Genomic DNA, 19,986 nt, shown 5'->3' with positions numbered 1-19,986 from the left:
AGTCACAGTCATTTAAGTTTATCAATTAACTTTGTAATTCCCTTGTGTAGTTTCACAGATACAAGTTAGGAGAAGTAAAGTTAGTGTCCTCAAAGTACACAACTACCTATAGCCTAGCTAATGATGGAATAGGATGAGGCAAACCTTATTATGACCACAAAAGCAGAAACTGGCCTTGGAAGAAAATACAAGCTACAATTGTATTTCGTAACAGTAAGTTATATATGTAGAGAATGCATGAATCCTAAAGGCACTCGTAACAGTATTTTGAAATAGAAGAAAAATTTCCTGAGCTGTACCTCCTTCATCCTACTGTTCCAGTAGCTTTTTTTTTAGAAATACTAGAACAGAGATTAACAAGTAGTTTTACCTCATGGATGCCTCATTTTACCAGTCTTACTAATGCAGTACTGTATTCACTGATATCTCTGACTACCACTTCACAGCAGTTCCAAGAAGACTTCAGAAACTAGTCACTTGGTCTAGGGAAAAGTAAAACTCCTCTTCAAATTCTGGTTGGTAGCACCTTGGTTTGCAGTCTATTATACATTCACCAGACCAGAAGTACAGAATGATGGTTACCTAACAGGAAATGGCAGCAATTTCAATGCGGAATTTATGGTATGAAATAACAGCTGCAATGTCTAAAACACCAGAGGAAATAAATCCTGGTGCAAAAGTACTGATCACACTTGAATCTGCAGGACTTTGTATTTAGCAATTCTAACATATGGTTATGTCTGGGACAGAGTGACCTTTCTCATAAAACTGTTTTCTTGAAAAGCTTAATCTGTCTTCCCCAGCTGCTTCATTCAACATTCCCCTAACTGCTTCTTCTCTTGTCCTTGACCTATTTAATCAGTCATTATGGTTTTGAACCTGTTCAGGAGCTTGATGAGATGAAATTCTGAAGACATGTATATGAAGATGAGCAGCAATCTGTAGGCATACACCAGTGGCATATCTCAGCATATCAAACAAGGATATGAACTTCAAAAGAACAAAACAAAGCAGGTTAAAAAAAAACCAAACTTCTTCCTACTATAAATTCAGCTATAATTTAATCAGAATCTATCCAAGTGACAAATTTAACAAGCATTTTAACTTATAGATATACGGTGGTCTAGTTTAGAAGAAAAAAAAAAAAAAAAAGAAACCCCAATATACCACACCCAAAATACAAATCCCCCAAACCCAAAAAAACAAACAGCACTAAACAATTACAAAGTCTGATTAAAAAAAGTTAGTCTGCAGTTCACAGAATAACTTTAAACAAACCACCTAGACTAAAACATAATTACAAGAGAGATCTGTAAATTTACTTTCACATCTCTGTTCCAAGGAAAGAAAGCCAGTCAGCTCCCAAAAATACATGTTTACATGGTGTCGTGGCACTGCCTCCGCAGTGACAGCTGAAATCTGAGCAAGTCAGAAATGGCAGAGCAGAGTGACAGGGACAGTTCTCAATCCATTCCTTTTAGTATGCTCCAAAGGAAAAGTATAAAATGAAATGCTTACCAGTGCTATCCATAGAACAATATATTCATCAATGCAACTGTTGAAGTACTGGTCCAAAAACAGAAGTCCTGGCCCAATAAATGCAGTGTCCTGGAGACAGATTTCACTTTTCGTCATGTGAGCCACCTATGTGAAAAGAAAAAAAGAGAAGGAAAAATGACACACAAAAGTGCATCACTGCAAGATGCTGTCCTTGGCCAGCCACAGCCTGCTGGCCCCTGTTCCAGGGCAGCAGGCAGGCCAAGGGCTTCACAAATGCTTCAGGGCCTGCTGCTCCCTGAAAGTTTTCTTCCCAAGGACAAAGTAACCTCTTCCCAGGTTACTCAATCACTACAGAGCACTTTAATCAGTGATAAATGCTGTGTGATTTATCAGTTGGTGTTTGTTCATTTTATTTATATAAGAAATGTGTATGTCCTTCAATGTTCTTTTCTAAGTTCCAACTATACCAGTGCATTTTAGCTACTTGTAGGGGTTCCCCACTCTTATTTTGTCAGTGCTGTATTTGAAGGGTAAGACTATACAAGTGTATTACTGAAAATGAATACTATTCATTTGAAATGTTGTTCTCAAGTCTAACTTGAAAATTTTGGCTTTACTTAGCTAAAAGCTAACCAGAAACCAGACTTTTGCTTAGGTGACAAGACTTGTTTTCACTGTTTAGCAGAGAGAGCAATGTATGCACAGAAGCACTTTACAGAATGATGAAGAGATTACTGAGGGTTAAGGGAGGGAATCCATTGCCTACACACACCTTGATCCTTCCATATTTAGCACTCTTAGAGACAACTTGAGTTCACCTTTAACTCAGAGCCAGAAGAAGGGTTTTTTTGTAAGAAGTTGGAGACCTTATAGAGGACATATGAAGAATCCATACCAGGAAGCTCAAAAATGGCAGAAGGAAAGTAGCCTGGGTGCCAAGTTTGCTGTAAGAACTCACCCATTCTTTCCTTGACACTTGTCAAGTATTATTAAGGTATTGAGAGGTTCCTATAAATAAATTGGTCTCTTGGCATAATATACATCAGGTTCAACTCTACACTGGACAGCAAAATTCACACAAAAGCCTGTGAGTGTCATAACTTAACAAACCACAGCAGCTTACATCCAGAGGAGAGATGACAGAGGCTTCCACTCCTAACCAGCAGAGGATGCATCTCTGCTGCTAAAGGAGGGATTCCTGGCTCACATCTGGCACGACATACAAGAGCGACACAGGATTAGTGCCCATGGACCAGTTCTGGCACATCCACACAAACTGCACAGACCTCAGCTCATCTCTCTGCTGGGCCTCCCACCTGGTCATGCCTCAAGTTTTTACTGCACTTCGCTCACTCTGGGGTGCCTGAAGGACAAGGCCTCCTGAAATAGGATCAGAAAACTGTGAGAGCTAAACTCACAAAATCCCTTCCCACTACCTTTACAGATTTGCCTCTGGAGCAGACTATCCTCAAACCTACACATAAAGCGTCAAGGGAAGCCTGGGATGCTCAGAAGTGTCCATGAATGAGCTGAGGTACATGCAGTGATGACGGGTGGCTACCAGGACCCAGGGGTCCTCTGAATGACCAAGGCAGCCAAGGTGTTTGACAGAAGAGATGAACTGCTTCAAGTTCCATCTTAAGGCTCATTCTTACCAGCATTCTGTCTCTCAAATCAAGCTAGTAACCTGTTTAGCAAGCAAGTCTGTAGAATACCTGTTTGTGTTTGAAAAATGTCATGCTGGGGATAAATAAAAAGAAAGCAGCTGGCTAGATTACTGTTGTTAGCAAATACATAGTAAGGCAGATCCCTTTTTTTTTAATCCATTGATGAGGTTTTATATTACAAAAGAGATAAAGATGTAAAAGTTTCTCTCTTCAATGATTAAAGTAAATTCCTTTTTCAGATAATTAAATCATAAGTCACAGTACTCTTAGTAAGGCTTGAGGGACCACAGTTATGATGTTACAGACAGTATATCCCTAGGAGTAAGTTAAAGCTGAAAGTTCTAACCAATGCATTCAACAATAAGTATGTGTTTGCATCAGTGTCATAAATAATGTCTCTGTAGGAGCCTGAGTCTAGTTCAGTGTCTTGGTCATAATGAAACTGGTAATACAGTGGCAGAGCAGAATGGGAAAACTTGCAGTGCACTGATCCAGCAAGCGTTAAGCCAAGAACTGGTTTATTTTTAGGAGGTTTAGGACTGAAATAAGATTCCTTACCACCAACTTCTGTGAGATTTTAGCATTCACAAATCCAAATGTCAAGACATACAGGCAAGAATGTTTTTCAAACAGCTGAGTTGTAGACTTTTTATAGATCATAACGGCCAGCGTGATAAGTAGTCCAATGTGCAGGCCTGGTGAAAGAACACTTGTTCCCTGAAATACAAACAGACAGAAAGTTTATTTTAGGCTTCAGTCACACAGTAAGGTCCAGATATGTATTGCAAATCTCATTAAACAAAACCAGAGTTGTAAAATCTCAGGGGCAGTCAGTTAGCATTATGCCAATGCTATTAGTATCCTTTGCAATGACCACTAATCACTTTTGTAAGAAAACACATTGCTGGTTCCTGTGACACAAGAAATCCAGTAACAGGTAGGGAGAAGGCAGATAATGAAGTCTTTGCTTTAGCCATCCAACACTCATATGCTTGTCTGCTTAAATGCTTAAACAGATAAAACCTTTATAATAATCTGAAGTGCAATAAATTATGGGCATAAATTACTCAAAGTTCATTCTGATCTTTAAAGCAACTTACTGCTATTGTAGATCCATTCTTTCCAACCCCTCCACCAAAGATGACACGAAAGTAATTGAAACAAGAAAGTGCTGTTCCACATAGTATGCCAAGAACTGCAAGGAACTTCAGCTCTAAGCCGACAAAAGGGACCTTAGCAGGAAAAACAAGAGAAAGGTATTAAAAGGATAACACGCTTTTTAGCTGGTATCAATAGCTTTTTTAATCACTCTTTAAACAATTTTATTTGAGCTCTAGATTTCTTGGGAATGAGTTCAGGAGGACAGTGTGTGAAATTTATTAATTTATTGACTTATTTGGGAGATGACAAATTTCTTTTGTAATGTTTAAACTCAACTTTTGAGTACTTAAGTTCTGGTCTTGAAATTCAGGTAGATCTTCCTGTGTTTGTCCTTACCATATTCTTCAAATATTTTTACTACATAAGCAAAAATGTGACACAGGATACTGCACCACCAATGCACGGGAGGGGGAAGCAGGATAGTTCCTTCTATTTTGCTGGGTAACACAATATCGAACCACAGGAAACGCAAACACCATCTGCCTGCTTTGTGTGTTGGTACATATTGTTTGTATGCTGTATCTTTGCATTCAGAATAGTCTCCAGATACAAATTTTAATTAAACAGTTACCTTTCAGAATCAACTGCAGTTTCAAGGAAACTTCCAAAGGCAGCAGGGGATTTAAAAACAAACAAACAAAAAGAAATAGTAATAAATTGAAACCATTGATTATATGTTTGGCTGTAGATTGTTTTGAGATACAGCATAAGTACCACAGATTTTAATATTGAAGAAAAAAAAAAAAAATCAATCATAATTTAAGTCTGCTTTTGTGCCTGCTTTATTTTCCAACATGAAAATAAGCTGTTTGAATATGGAACAAAAGCACCTTGCAGGATAGGGAAACAAAGTTTAGCTAAATATTTCTTAATTGCTGAGTAAACTCGTGAATCAATATGAATTCCTCAGTGGTTTATGTTTACATTTGCATTGGTTACCAATAGCATGGAATGGTCTCAGCTCTTTTGTGAGCTATATCCAGAAATATACAGTTCTGCTTGTATAAAGACCCTAGAAAGGATGAAGACATTAGTCTAATATACTTTTGATGTCATCCACTAAAGTACCTCTTTAAAGATCAGAATAAAAGACAGTGGTAGGGAAATGCTTTCGGACAAAAATTAATTATTTAAATATAGATATTTACATTTGTGTCGGACCTGACATAAATGTTAAAAGTCAGCACGCGTATCAGAACATAAATATGGATTACGTAACCACAAATCCCCTAACTTCATCCCACGGTTTTGTTAGATTAAAGCGGGGGTGTCAAACTCATTTTCACTGGGGGCCGCATCAGGCATCCTATAAATCACTTAACTGAACAGAAATGTATGTGTCTTAATATACACAAGGAATAAAACTAGAACAAAAGCTATTTGTTAAAGCTTAAGTATCCACAGTCTTTGTTCCAGACCAGAAGTTTATTTGTGGCAGATGGGGTCTTTTTTCCTCTACGTAGCTCTAAATTTGTGCATGGGAAGTCACACCATCACACCTAAGTTAACTACAACATAAAAATAACCGACGTTTGTACAATAAGCTAAACCAGAACACTGGACAACCAGTAGGTGTTGATGGTACCTGCAAAGGATAACATCATATACCACAGGAACTGCAACACTTAACAGGAGCTGAATACTCAGTGGGAATTCTGAACACTTAACACACTTACCTTGTAGTCCCATATTGCTGTTCCATCATATGCAGATATCAAGAGCAGCATTGTTATGGCTAACTGAACTTCAGTTACATCAAATCTATGAAGGAAAAAGAAAGATTTAGTTAAAGAAAAGGTCTTTTTGCTGTAAGAGTAAGGCGGGGAGCAGAGCAAGGGGATAAAGCAAAACAGAACAGTAACTTTATCTCCTTGAAAGTATTTCAAATTACCTCGATGTATATAGAATATGATTTTCCTTGACTGAGAAGGGCACTGTATATGAAGCAACACAACTTTGGTTCAGATTTAAAAATAAACCTATACTCTGCATCTAAAGCAACCTACATATAATTTTAATGTGGGGAAAGCCTTGAATGAATACGTTGTTAACTATTTGAGAACTTTGTATAAATTTACAAGTGTTGCTGTGTTAAATATCAAATCAAAGTTTAAGGCAAGCTCACAGTAAATACAATCAAACATATCCATTAAAAGCACATCATACAGGAGTATAGACCAAGAGGAACAGGCTAGGACAGAAGGGATTTTTTAAGCCATCATATCACGAAAACCTCACAGATAGAGCCTGTAAAACATACAGGTGGTACTTTGAGGAGGGAGTCAGTGGATAGCTAAGCATCTGTCCTGTTTCAGAGGACATATCGTTGATATCTTGTTTTTTTCCTTAAAAGCATTTTATAAATAGGTGTCCTTGTATGCCCCCTAAAGTCTAGACTATTCCACCTTCTTTGTTCTCAGACAAGACAGTGAAACTCTCTCTTACCATATTTGATTGCTGAAATGTTTTGAGAAGACCTGAATATATAAAACCAGTTAAGCAGAGGCTCAAGAGACAGAATTGATACTTTCAATAAAGCTTTAAAATAAGTAAGTGTACACATCTAAAGTACCTTTTATGCCACCAAAGGTTTTGAGACAGGCACCTGATCTTTGTACTGAAGTGACAGTGACAATACAGTGCCAATGGATGTTTAAAATGCAACATTTTTTTAAGCGGTTAGAATAAAATTGCTGTTTTATGTTATGACCAAAGGCAACACATATCATTATTTGCTTAGCATGTGAACTGTTTGCAGAGGAAACAGGGTGTTTTGAAAGGGAGACAGGAATCAGCTCTTGGCTAATGGAAAACGTTTATCTGATCATGATAATCACAGTAACATTAAACTCTCAGAAAGATCATGATAAATACACCAAGTTTGGTCACAAGCTTCAGACCGTTAGTCTTAGAAGAGCCAAAGCTTAAGCTGCAACTAGACGACATGCTGAGGTGCTCATCACTCTTCAAAGCCATGGGAATGGGCAGTCCTCTCATCTTTATGCCCTTGTGCTCCCTCATCTGTACTGGCTGTGGTGCTCATGGGCCTGTAAGGTGGACCAGGTCAGCTTGCCAGCCTCACATCACTTTGTCATCTTCTGCTTGTTTCATAAATTGGCTTGAAGTCAAGTGAGTCTGTGCAGGGGGGAACGGGACAGTGCTGCTGGGAGGGGGCTTTTCTCTACCAGGGCTGAAGTGTCAAACCTGCCCAGTCGCTGCTGCAGCCACACACTGAACTTGGTCAGTTATGTCATGTAAAACCATCCATACACAAGGGCAAGTGTTCAAAGTTCGCACTCTTATACTATTAAAGCCTATTTCTAAGCTGTCCTGCGCTTGCTGTTGTTGGTGGCAGGAGGAGGCTCGAACTTTAAGCTGAATCATATGTGCCAAAGTTTAGTACTTAATTTTACAGAGGCTTAGACAGCTGGTTGCAACACAACCCAAATTAGAGTCCAAAGATTTTAATCAGACACTGTGCAGTATTCTACACAACCTGGCGGTGGCACAGTACCCAGCTACTCTGATTCTTCCTGGCCATCAGCACTAGGTACCTTATATGTCATTTGACTTCTAAAATGAAGTGCCGCTAATTCAGGAACAGCATCCGTGAAAGCTTCAGTCTGTGTTACTAAGTCTTATCATATTTAGAGTAATATACTGTTGCCTTCATCTAGTCTCTCACCTCTATACTCAAGAGAAATAAAATTGTGAGCCTTCAAACAACTCCAATCTGTTCTCACTAAACAGAAATAAGTTATCTTGGAGAAAAGTTGTGTCTATTTAACTTCAAACAGTAAGCATGGAACACCAAGCCACTCCGAACTGCTTGTACTATCACTATCACTATATTTAGTGTCTTCCTGATGTAATGGAATTATTCTCACAGTTTATGCAAGAACAAAAGGCACAGAAAATCAACCATTTATGCAAAAACCCAGAGCTCATGGCATAATCCATCTCCCTTCACTGTACTCCACTGTCACATAAGGAAATTATCATATTTCAGCCATCTGAAATCTCTCTCTCTTTTTGCTTGCAGCACAAGATGTCCATTAAAAAAAGCAGGATGGGTAGGTAGCTAGAAGAGTTACAGCTTTTGTGGTAAAATGTGTTATCAGCAAATAAAAAAGAGCTCTTAGCACTATCGCAGAGACAGCTTTCTTTTGATACAGACATTAGACAGTACGCAAGGACATCTGACCACTTGACCATGAGCCTGCATGCACAGTGATGCTCAGATTTGCTAAGGTGCTTCTTGCAGGTCAGAGTTAAGTAGGGTTATAGAAAGGTGACTTAGCAAGTGACTGGGATTATCAGGATAGTCTTCCTCTAGCACATATTTCCAGTTTTGCTGCTATGGAAATCTCTGATCTTTTCCTCAGAAATCATTCCTGAAGTGCAGCTCATTGTTTAAAAACAGCAGAAGGCCATGCCTAGGCACCACCAGAGCTGCGAGAGGGTGCAGCAATCTCCACACTATCAGGAGTTAAATTGAAATTAGTATCTTCTATATGAATGTCATGACTTCTTCTCCTGTGCTGCAGTGAGATGAAATTTCTACCAAGTCATGAACAGCATCACAGTGATCACTAGAACTGTGATGCAGTACAAAACCTACAGGACATCAAAACCAGTATGAAGCACCCACGTAAATCTGGGGTAATTCTTCAAGCACTGCCATAGCTCTGTAGAAGTCCATGCAAAAGGATGCAATGGATGCAAAGAGCTCATTCAAAGGAAGACTGAAGATGTCTATGGAAGGGAAACCTATTAACAGGGAAATTTCTCTAAAAAAAATGCATATGGTTCAGAGTCCTCTGGGCTGAAACTGTTCTGTGCCTGGGAGACTACGAAGGCAGGGACTGTAGATGCTTGCTCTGTTTCTACTCCTACACAGAGCACTTGTTTATACTGCAGGCAAGATCTCTCTGGGCTGAGGTTGCATGGTGCTTGCATGAGTTCCACAAACAAATCTGCAGACAGAAGTATGAAATGCATGCAAACAAAACATATCCAGCTAACGCCAGCTGGTAGAAGGACAGGTCCTCTGCTCAGTATTATGCAGTTTTAAAATTCTGGCCAGGTAAGACACAGGTCTGCTAGGGCAGAAGGGAGATAAGGAAGAATGTAAGAGGAAGAGAGAGCAGGGAAAACAACAAGAAAAAATGGAAGTCAAGTAGCTAGCAGTCTCAGACATTAAGCCACATGTACATCTAAAGACATCTACTTACTTTCCAAACCTTAGTATGCCTGATACATATGTCTGCCAGTGAGCAGAATAGAACATGAACAGTCCCACGAAACAACAGAAAAACAACCAGTCAGGGTGCGTTCCTAGTCGGATTGCTATGCAGGATCCAAGGACAACAAAAACTGAAAAGTAGAAATGAATGTGTTAGTCACAAACCTTCTTTTGCAGCGAAGAGAAATTAAAAAAAAATAATAGATCACATGTCAATTTGCATCACTATAACAAAGTACTGATATGACAGATACTTTACTGAGTAGCTACCTTGGGGACAGTCCTGGCAAGGAGACACCAAAACACAGGACTCCTTTTCTTCTAAGCAAGGCCCCCACTTAACCTGCAGTGGTCATTCTCTCTTCTTCTGGCCTTGTCCCCTCATGTTCTTTGTGACACTGACAGCTTCACCTGAAGGGCCCAGCTCAGACTGGTAGTTGCACTGCTCTGGGAAGTGAGGTGTAAAGAACACACCAACTCCCAGGACAAATATTTCAACCATTAAGCTTTTACAGAAGTACAGGCATTGCCAACAGCAGCTAAGCTATGGGAAGTAAAACTGAGCAAGGGTTACTTGTTATGGAGTACAAATCAACTTTTATTTTAAACTTATTCTTCTAAGAAACATAAATTATCCTTCTCCCAAGTGCCAGGCTAGATGCCCTATTACCAAACTGATATTTCGGCACCTCACTCCTACAGCAGAACCCTTAGTTTCACATGGCAGCATAAGCCTTTTAGGTACTTAAAATCCTTTAGTAGGCATCATTTGTACCTTACTGGAAAACACAGGCTATGTACAACAAAGAATCTTTAAGCACACTCTTACAGTTCTCCGTTCAGCACTTAGCTCATTCAAAGAGCACTGTATGGGAAGATGCACAGCAAGAGCAAGCAGAACACATGTTACTCATCACCTGCCAAAGGCTCCTCTGAACTATCCTCCCTGACACTGGTCAGGGATGCAAAGGTCAGGGGCAGCCTGGGGTGGAGTGACCAGGAGATGGGGGAGTTATCCTGAGAGATGGGAACATGCTGACCCCGCTCTGAGCAGGAGGGTGGGCTGGGTGATCTCCAGAGGTCCTTTCCAACTTCAACAAATCTGCGGTTAAAAGGCTGCTCTTGAAAACATGTAACTTTTTTAAAACTAGAATGAGTAACAGTAGGTTGAAGCTACCTGTGGAAATAGAGTCGCAACCATGATCAAAGAGTTCTCCTAGAGGAGAACTGCTGTTTGTTCTTCTGGCTTGCTTCCCATCAATGGCATCCAGAGACTGGTAGATAAAAAGTCCTAATGCACCCAGGATGTATGCCCAAAAAGGTGCCTGAAAGACATTCACATAAAAAGTCACTAGGGAGTTCCCAATTTCTTAGCTGACAATCTATTTCATTAAAGGCAAAATATTGTTCAGCACAAAAATATACTACATTGCGCTATTTGTTACTTAACGGACAAACTAAATTCTGCATGCTAGTGCCTACATGAATGGTAGCAACTACTATAATGAACTACTCCAGATATACCAGTGAAACACAGGTCCTTCTGTTTATTAAAAACAATAACAAAAACCAAAATCAAACAAAACCCCACAAAACCAACCAACAAAAGCCCCACAAAACAAACAAAAAACCAAGCCCAAACTTTAACCTCTCTTCTGCAACAACTGACTTATTTTTCCACCTTAAAACCACAGTATTTCTACAATTATTTGTATTCCTTGTGCTGAAAAATGTTATGAAAATAAAATTTATCTTTAAAACACAAACTAGTAGTAAGGCACATTAACTAAAATTCTAAGCAGTTTATGTGACAGATGCTCCAATGATTTACAGAATCATAGAATCATTTTGCTTGGTCTTACAACACAGAGATATAAAAGCCCATTACATTTTACTAAATAAATACTTCAGCTTTTAGGGAAAGCGATTTTTCTCAACACAGAAGAATTTACAACATAGATGCTTCGGTCAAGCGTTTGAAGAAATTAAGTCATTCACTAAACAAGGACCAACCATCTACTTAATACAGACTATCAGAGTTTCAAAACAACATTAACACCAGTCTTAGGTTCAAAGGAACTGTCCTACAGTAAGTAGTACCATTCAAATGCATTATTTTCATATGCACGGTCAGTATGTATTTGTCTAGAAATTAGTGTTTACTAAAAATTATAACGCCTTTTGAACAAAGTACAGGTAGCATTTTTGTCACAGGTAGTTCCCAGCGGCATCCTTGACATTGAAAAGCACTGTTCAGGAAAACAGAGTGAAAGTTCGGGACAAATGTTGGAAATGCAACTTGCATGTGAAAAAAGTGACGAGTGGCAGGCAGCCAGAGCTGAATCCTTTCCCACTCCCTGGCCAGCAGCAGCTGACGTGGTCCCTACACCTCCACAATTCCTCCCCCGTAGCACAAACAGACCAATGCAATGACATGGATTTCCAAAGTCTGGGAAAGGCTATTAAGCAGATTTAGAGCACAGATCGAATCTCGATGAGCTGAGATTTGTCCACACATAAGCCCAGTGGCACTGCTGGGGAAAAAAAGAACAATGAGAGTTGCCAGTGAGTTCACAGGCAGGGACAGGAGCACAGCAACAAGAATGCAGATAACGTGAGCTGCTCCTCCAAACATTCTGTTATCTCATCATCATTATACTCACTGCTTTGAGCTAGGAAAAATGTTATGGCTCTGGTTAGACTGATCACAAAACACATCCTTCCCAAGAATCACCGTGCTTAAAACCAAGTTTAGTTCTGAACAGCTTTTTTTTTTGCTGTTATTTAAGATTTCCTCATGTTCTTAAGGCGGGCTGATACACTATGTTATCACTTAGTTTTATACTTTTAATATGGAAACAATATTGTCAGCAAATTTATTATTTTCCCACTACCTAGTATTTGGATAATTTCATCAATAAACCATTTCACCATTTAAAGTCAAATGGTTGCCTGGTTTGCCCAGCTTTGAAGCAAAAGGCAGTCAAAGAATTAGGGACTCCAGCTATAGGCAAGAAGTCTGGATTTGTATGTACATAGAAATCTAGAAAACACAGAAAATTCTTCAAAACTAGCAAGGTCATCTTTCCCTTTAACCCAAGGAAAGAAAGAAAAATCGTAGTCACAGATGATGTTGGAAGCCTTAAGCAGGTAAAAGAAGATGAGTGGATATTCTCATTCCAGTGGACATTTAAAATACTGGTACCTACAGCCCCCCTCAAAGATCACACTACAGAAACGCAGGTGAAGTGATGACAGCAATAAATGTTTGATGCTTAGAATGGAATTCGTACAGTTATTTAGGTTTTTTCTAATCCCTGGATTTTGGCAAGTAAACCAGGTCACACCTGGCAATTCTGCCCAGGACACCACTGTTTTCTTTGATTGCATTTGCAACCATCTACCTATAACTGAAAAAAATGTTTTGTTTGCTTTAAAGTCCTCAGGTTCTTCATATCACAGACAAAAGCAGGCTGTATCCAGCGGTAAGTACGCTAGCCAAATTCCCTACCCACTCTGCATTCACCCCCCCTCAGTGTGAGGCACATCATCAATTAAGTCAAATGCCAGACCGTGGGCAGTTTCTTATTTAATCGGATCATTTCCATAACTGAAACTCCGCTCAGGAACAAAAACCTGTTACGGCACTTTTTTTGTTTATCATTAGCCATAGTGCCTTGTGGTTGGTATTACCACAGCCTTTTGAAATGCAAGGTCCACGAAATAAAACCTCAATTCCAACCAAAACAGAAGGCTTGCATGCTGGTTACTGTAGTCAGTTTGTGAAACTTTCTTCTATAACCCACACAACATGATGCAAGAATTCTTGTTCAAGGTAACAATGTCCACATTTACCTTGCCACAAAACAAGTGTAACACATTAAGTGTAAAAATAAACAAATCAGCTTCAACTCAAAACTCTCTTATTAGGTCTTTTTGACAAAGCAGTGGCTTTTGTTGAGTCGCAGTTTATAGTACAGGTATAATCATTATGACTGCTAATCCAAGACTGTTTGCATTAGCGCCTGCTCAGACAAATCAAAGCTACAGTCCCGCCAGACTCCAAGACTGAAATGTTCTGCTCCTTGACAATCTGGAAAGAGGGGGAGAGTTTTCATCCTCTTCCCAGTAAGGATCATCTGTATCCAGTAACACCTGTAGCGGATGCATCTGTATCCCCGCAGCTGTGGAGAAGGGAAGAAGATCCTTTAAGAACAGGGGAACAGGTGTCTGAGAGAGCTTAGAAACACAATCTGGAGCATTTCATCCCTAGGCTGTCAGCTCAAATTTAACCCAAAGCAGCAGTAACCAAAGCTCACTTGTTATCAATGATTCACTTAGCAGATGAAATGAATGCTCTAAAGTTTTAATCGGTAAAATAGAGTTTTCCAAATCACCAAAGGTGCACAGGGGTTTCTGAAGTTCCTAATAACCATGGATTCTCTCCGCGATCTGCCCTCCCGATACAGCTACAGCTGCCGTCTCCGCCGCCTCCTCACATGCATGGCCCTCCATCCAGGGATGTCCCATGCCGGCTTCCCACGCCATGCCCAAGTAGTTTGTAAATTAGAGAAGTGGAAGCATATGAGAATGCTGACATGGCTGACAGACTCAGCAGAAAGGTCAGGAGGCTCCCAATAATCATCAGCTTTTCACTGATGAGGTGTTTATTATCTCTGCCCAACGTTATATCCTGTCCAAGCAAATGTATTATTTGGCCAGAGCTAGATGCTATTCTCATGGAACGCAAAGGGAACACAAACCTGGGGGAAGGCGGGGGAATGCTTCTCTGCTTCAATTAAAAAGGATGTCTGAAAGATGATACAGCCCCAGAATCTTCTCACACACAGATCTGGTACAGCAGGTCTGGTCATCTACTGAACCAGAGAGTGTCAAAACAAAACCATGTGTATATAGTGTTTGACGGGTATGTGTGGCATGCATCTCCTTCAGGAAAAAGTGTAGGTGGAACAGCAATCCTTATTCTTCTGCTCCTGTGATCCTACCCCACAAAAAAGCACAGACAGCTGCAGAAGACTACACGTACCCAGGAGATCCCTTACTGCTTATTTCAAGCAAAGCTTTCAAGTCCAGAGAGCTCAACAGCCCAAGCTTTTGCAATATGTAAAGATTCAGTCCCCCTTAATTACTCATCACGTTTAGTCATAATCTCGCTTCCTCAATCCACAGCTACTACATTTTGCCCTAGTTTACATGGCCCCTCTCTGGAACAGGTCAAGAATAGAGAGAATTTTTACTAGACTCCCACCCTCTTCCCCCCAGACACAGATCACTTCCCTCACTTTTGTTCAGCACAAAGCACTGTGTACAATTGTACTAATAGCAAGAGGAGGGAAGGGGCAGTTTAAATCTGCATTACAGCAGGGGCAGAGAGGAAAAAAATAAAAATAATAATCAAATAATCATACTGTAGCCCAAGTGCACTCCACACACACCAGCACCTCCCTGCATGCCTTTAGCATCCTCCTTTCCCCAACAAGCTACTTTTAAAAGAGGTCCTGTCCCCCTCTGTCGGGGTTCCTGAACCTTCAGTGTCTTATTTTAAAGCCAAATGCCTCTTTTTCTCCCATTCACTACTGAGTGCTCCGTTCTTCACTCCTGGATATTGGCTGGATTCTCCATCCCACTCAGTGCTTCACACTTCTCCTCTAACAGGTCAGGGCCTTAATGCTTCTTCCTTCACACCCCAACTCCACCAGCTCATACCAGTTGCTCCAGTTCACCCTCTTTCCTACTTCTCTATTCTCTCACCCAAAAAGCTCAGTTGTGCCCTTCCCATTTACATAACGTCACGCCTGTCCACATCTTCCCCTCATTTCTCCCTCTCACAGGAAGAAAACGCAAGACAATCCCTCTTTCAGTTTAAAAGGTGGGCTTTTTTATTTCGTTTGGGGTGGTTCGTTGGGTTTTTCTTGAAGTGAGTTTTTTAAAAAAAGAAAGAGAAGCAGAGATAGCACTTCACCAATGTACCTCTCCCTTGAAACAGTTAATATAGCAGAGCTAGCTGAAGTCTCCTGCTTTTTGGTCTCCATAGATGTATGGCTTTCTAAATAGCATACTTCAGCAAGGTATGGCACCCTTTTATAATTTCACTACACCATTTCTCAAGCAATGCTACACGGTTAGCCATCACAAGCCTTCCTTCCCTTCCTCTGCTCTTTGCATGAGAACCCTTGAGCCCGACTCCTGCCATCACTGCTAAAAACCAACCAACCAAAACAACAAATAAATAAGACATGACAGAACCTAAGAAGCTGAGAGCAAGCAGGACAAGTCTTTGTCAATGGATAAAATCTACTCTGATCAGTTTCACAGAATCACAGAATGTTAGGGATTGGAAGGGACCTCGAAAGATCATCTAGTTCAATCTTTGCCTAGATTTTGCTGCAACCACTACAAGATTTTTTTTTTTTTGTTATTTAAATACACACAAATTCAATAAAAAGTAATAATTACTTTTAGCATTAAATTCTGTCTGTTCTAGCTTCCTATGGTATTTTAGAGAGCCCTGTGGCTGAGCTTGAAGGATTACAAAAGCTAAGCCCCTCCATAAGCAAACAGGAAAGCAGCAGGATCAAAGTTTCCTTTCTCCTTTTTAAATAGACAGAGAATTATGTTTAGTCAATTCTCTTCCTGGTGTTCATGCAACAAAAAACTTAACATGTCATTTTCCCCCAGAACATGAAAGGGTACAAGAGATTCCGGTGCAAATCCTAATGAAGTAACTGCAGCTAAATCAGAGAAGGCAGTTTGCAGTAGACCAGAAGAGTTCACTGTCAAGTGGTGGGATAAAATGGAAATATTCACCCAAGAAGTGCTCAGCCCTTCACAGAACATGAAATGTGCAGGTAATATCCTCCCCAGTACCACACCTAATGTAACAGTCCCATAAATTATGTCTACAGGTTACAGTCCTAAGTTACACAGAGTAGGAAACCTGATAACACTGTACAAAAACCTACACACATAGATTTTAGTTACAACAGCATTTGAGGGATGCAGTCTGCTAATGGCTTAGCTATGTATCAGAAGGCTTATGTTGAAATGTGCATTTACAGGAGACAGTGAGACAACCCATGTTTCTACCAGACAAGAAGACATTAATGAAGCAGGCAATATTTTATGAAGCCAAAACATATTGCACTCGTCAGTAGCAAACTGGCTTTTAGTGGCTACTGATGCTGATGAAGATAAAAATAATAGCACATAAGGAAATAACAACTACACAGTAAGAGAATAAGGTAACACTGTATGATTTTAGACATTAATTGAACTGTGTCTGAGGGAGCAAAGTATTAAATTGTGGAATTCACTGCAACAGGACATACTGGAAACTGAAAGTACAAAGAGGTTCAAAACAAATAATTCCAAAGGCAGTATCATGAGTAGGAGGGTGTCTGTGGGGAAACAGATCCGTAAGTCGCTGTTCTAATGTGTAACCTGTGCAGAATATCTCCATGAGAAACCCCTAAAGCACAGTTTTTTGGCAGTTGCAAGGGTGTACTGGGGAAAGATCTCTTTTTCTAAGCATCTGCCAGCAGCTGCTCTCCAACGGAGACCTGAGCCAGGTGGACTCATCAGGCCTGAGGATCCTTTCATCTGCAAGACTTGGTTTCTTAACAGCAAGCAGTCTTACTTCTTTTGGATGGTTTGCACAAACATCAAGACTTCAGTGTTTTCAACAGAGGACTAATAGAAATAGCCTGCTTAAGACTGGTTAGGGAACAAAAAGCAATCACACAAACCAATTGATAGAAAAAACCAAACAAATACCAAAACACCATACACCTAAATCCAAAACCTGCTTGTTACTTTATTTAAGTCTTCTATACAGAGCTCCTACACCTCCACCAAGAGAATATAACAAGTTTTTGTTAGTCCATGAGGTGATCAAGATGGTAGTTAGGGTGGGAAATATCAGGGGAAAATAGCTTTGTGTAGGTAAAATATTTTGGAGGGTGACAGTTGTTTTTCTTGTATGGAATAGAAGAAGTGGCTTAGCAGTATAAAGAGGTGATGTTGAAATGCTCTACACCATACTACTAGTTCACCATCTTTCTTAGTATCAACCATCTTTAACATGATTTTCAGTTCCACCTTCCCTCTAGCCCTTCCAACCCACGCATTCAAGTCAAAAGTACAAAGTCGATGTTACAACATATACATATAGCACCAAATAGTGTTGCAACAGCTTTAGCTTTTTAAAAAAGCCATCCAGAAGCGTGAAATATTAGATGGAAGACAAGCTGAGTCATTAAAGAAGCAGAAGAGAGATAATGATGCTGATGCCCTAAGTGATGTAGCAAGAAAAAGTGAGGGCTACTCTCACAGTGCAGAGGGAATAACAAAAGAACAAACAGGATAGGGAATCTGGCTTCATGCTACATATTTATAGCTGATATATAGTGATATCTGAACAGGAAGTTTTATCCAGACTGTAGGTCCTTATAAATTCAGCCTCCACAACTTAAAAAACAAAACCAAACCAAATCAAAAAAACAACCCAGTAAAGTTCCTAAAACTCAACCAGAGCTTTCCTGGAAGAAATAATTCCCTAGATGTCTGCAACACAACCTTTTTCTTTTTGTACAACAGACCTCAAGGGAAAAATAACTTAAAATTTACTTTCTCCTGTTCTGTTTTCCTCAATAGCAAAGAGAAAAAGCTAACACAAACATCCAGACACATAGCTGGCACATGATTGATATCTACACCACAAAACTAAGCTGAAAGTAGCAGTATCACAAGCATTTTAATTCTGAAAGCGTCACTAGAAGACACACTGTGGTTTCCAGCCATTTACTCTCATCTCTATCCTCCCTTCTCCAACTGTCTACAATGCCACAGAGTGCATCTACCCGGGGATGTGTATCAGGGAAGTGATTTGAGTAAATCCAAAGCAAAATTAATTTTGATCTGGATCAGTTTCCTGATACGTCTGCCACAAACACCTCTGCCAACGTGAAGGGCAAAGCAACTAAAGAAGGGTGCTTTTGTCAACAAGAGCACGCACAAAAGCATATCCAAGTTATTAAAAAAAACCAACACAACAACCAATCAACCACCACCTCTGCCATTAGGACTTAAGCCCATTAGAATGCAAGAAAAACAACTGTCACCCTCCAAAATATTTTACCTACACAAAGCTATTTTCCCCTGATATTTCCCACCCTAACAACCATGAAGACTCCACACTGGGAAACTTGTAGCAGTTGGGGAAGCTCCAACAGAGCTGCTTAAATTGTCAGAGAAACTGCTGCCAACCCAGTTGAAGCAACAGCCGCATCAGCCCACATTAACGAGCCCGTTCTCCCTCCAGAAGTTAAAGCAATTAAACATTTCCCACACAAGGACGGGAAGCATTTGAGCTGCTGTCAGCTAATACAGCTGCGACACAACTAAACGTCGATTCTGAACTAAGCGATGCTGCAGTGGCATCAGCCATGGCTTGGGGTGAGCTCTGGCCGGCTCTGCCCTGCTCCCTGGTAAATCCCACACCCTCTCACCTGGCTGGCAACTGTTTGTGCCCCCACAGCCCATCTGTCGCAGCCTTCCCCTTAAGAAGGGGGCTGACATAGCTTACATCTCCTCTGCCTGAGCAAGATGGGATGCAAGATGGTCCCTGGCGGAGGTCGAGGTCCCACAGGCCAGGGTGAGCCTGGCTACACCCTTGCTCCGCAGCAGCTGGCATGGGCCAAGCACCCGATCAGAGCCTCATGCCCACGGGGGCCTCTGCCCAGCACAGCGCTGGGGAGGAGAGAGGAGCCCACGGAAGCTCCTCCTTTCACATGATACTCCAACATTTCGGCACTCCAACCTTAACACTCACGTCCAGCTCGACACCTGCTACCCTAAAGCGTGACCCCCGCACCCCAGATTGCTCAGGGCAGCCGCTACCTCAGCGCCCCCGACCAGGGGACAGGCCCGGCGTGCTATGGCGGTGAAGGCGCAAGGGACAGGCGCGGTGGGCAATGGCCCGAGGTCCCGTCAGGAGGTACCGGGCCGACCCGCTCACACTGGCCGAGCTGCGACACCCGCAGCGCTGGAGGGCACGGAGAGCCCGGGGGGCCGGCGGGCGGAGGCGAGGCGGTGGCGGGCGGGGGAAGGGGCCAGGCGCTCAGGGAGCGGCGGCGCCGTGGCTGGCGGTACCTGCTCGGTGGCGCTGGGGCAGCAGGCGATGAGCGGCAGCGCCGTCAGGCAGTTCAGCAGGAGGCCGCCCAGGGTGATGGCGTTGGGGGCCAGCCCCAGCGGGACCTGCTCCACCAGCCAGCCCCAGTAGGGCTGCAGCCACGGCTCCAGCAGCGAGCGCCCCGCCGAGCTGTAGCGGTGCTGCTCCAGGCGCTTCAGCTGCGCCGGGCTAAGGGGCGCGGGCAGAGCCCACAGCACAGCCAT

General features: G+C 41.4%; 1 protein-coding gene across 1 annotated transcript in view; it reads right to left on the bottom strand.

Annotated features, from left to right (window-relative positions):
* CHPT1 (choline phosphotransferase 1) overlaps positions 1-19,986 on the bottom strand; it is a gene marked incomplete at both ends in the record, with an annotated part of 22,464 nt that extends 2,478 nt beyond the window's left edge. The window contains 8 exons of the mRNA XM_080344090.1: positions 880-990; positions 1,519-1,644; positions 3,726-3,884; positions 4,268-4,399; positions 6,005-6,089; positions 9,563-9,704; positions 10,751-10,898; positions 19,744-19,986. Of these exons, the coding sequence (XP_080200216.1) occupies positions 880-990; positions 1,519-1,644; positions 3,726-3,884; positions 4,268-4,399; positions 6,005-6,089; positions 9,563-9,704; positions 10,751-10,898; positions 19,744-19,986 (1,146 nt within the window). The remainder of the gene's footprint in view (positions 1-879; positions 991-1,518; positions 1,645-3,725; positions 3,885-4,267; positions 4,400-6,004; positions 6,090-9,562; positions 9,705-10,750; positions 10,899-19,743) is intronic.

The sequence above is a fragment of the Nesoenas mayeri genome (assembly GCF_963082525.1).
Source record: "Nesoenas mayeri genome assembly, chromosome: 1".
Taxonomy (NCBI): domain Eukaryota; kingdom Metazoa; phylum Chordata; class Aves; order Columbiformes; family Columbidae; genus Nesoenas; species Nesoenas mayeri.
The sequence above is the reverse complement of the archived record's forward strand: the minus strand, read 5'-3'. Positions and strand labels throughout refer to the sequence as shown.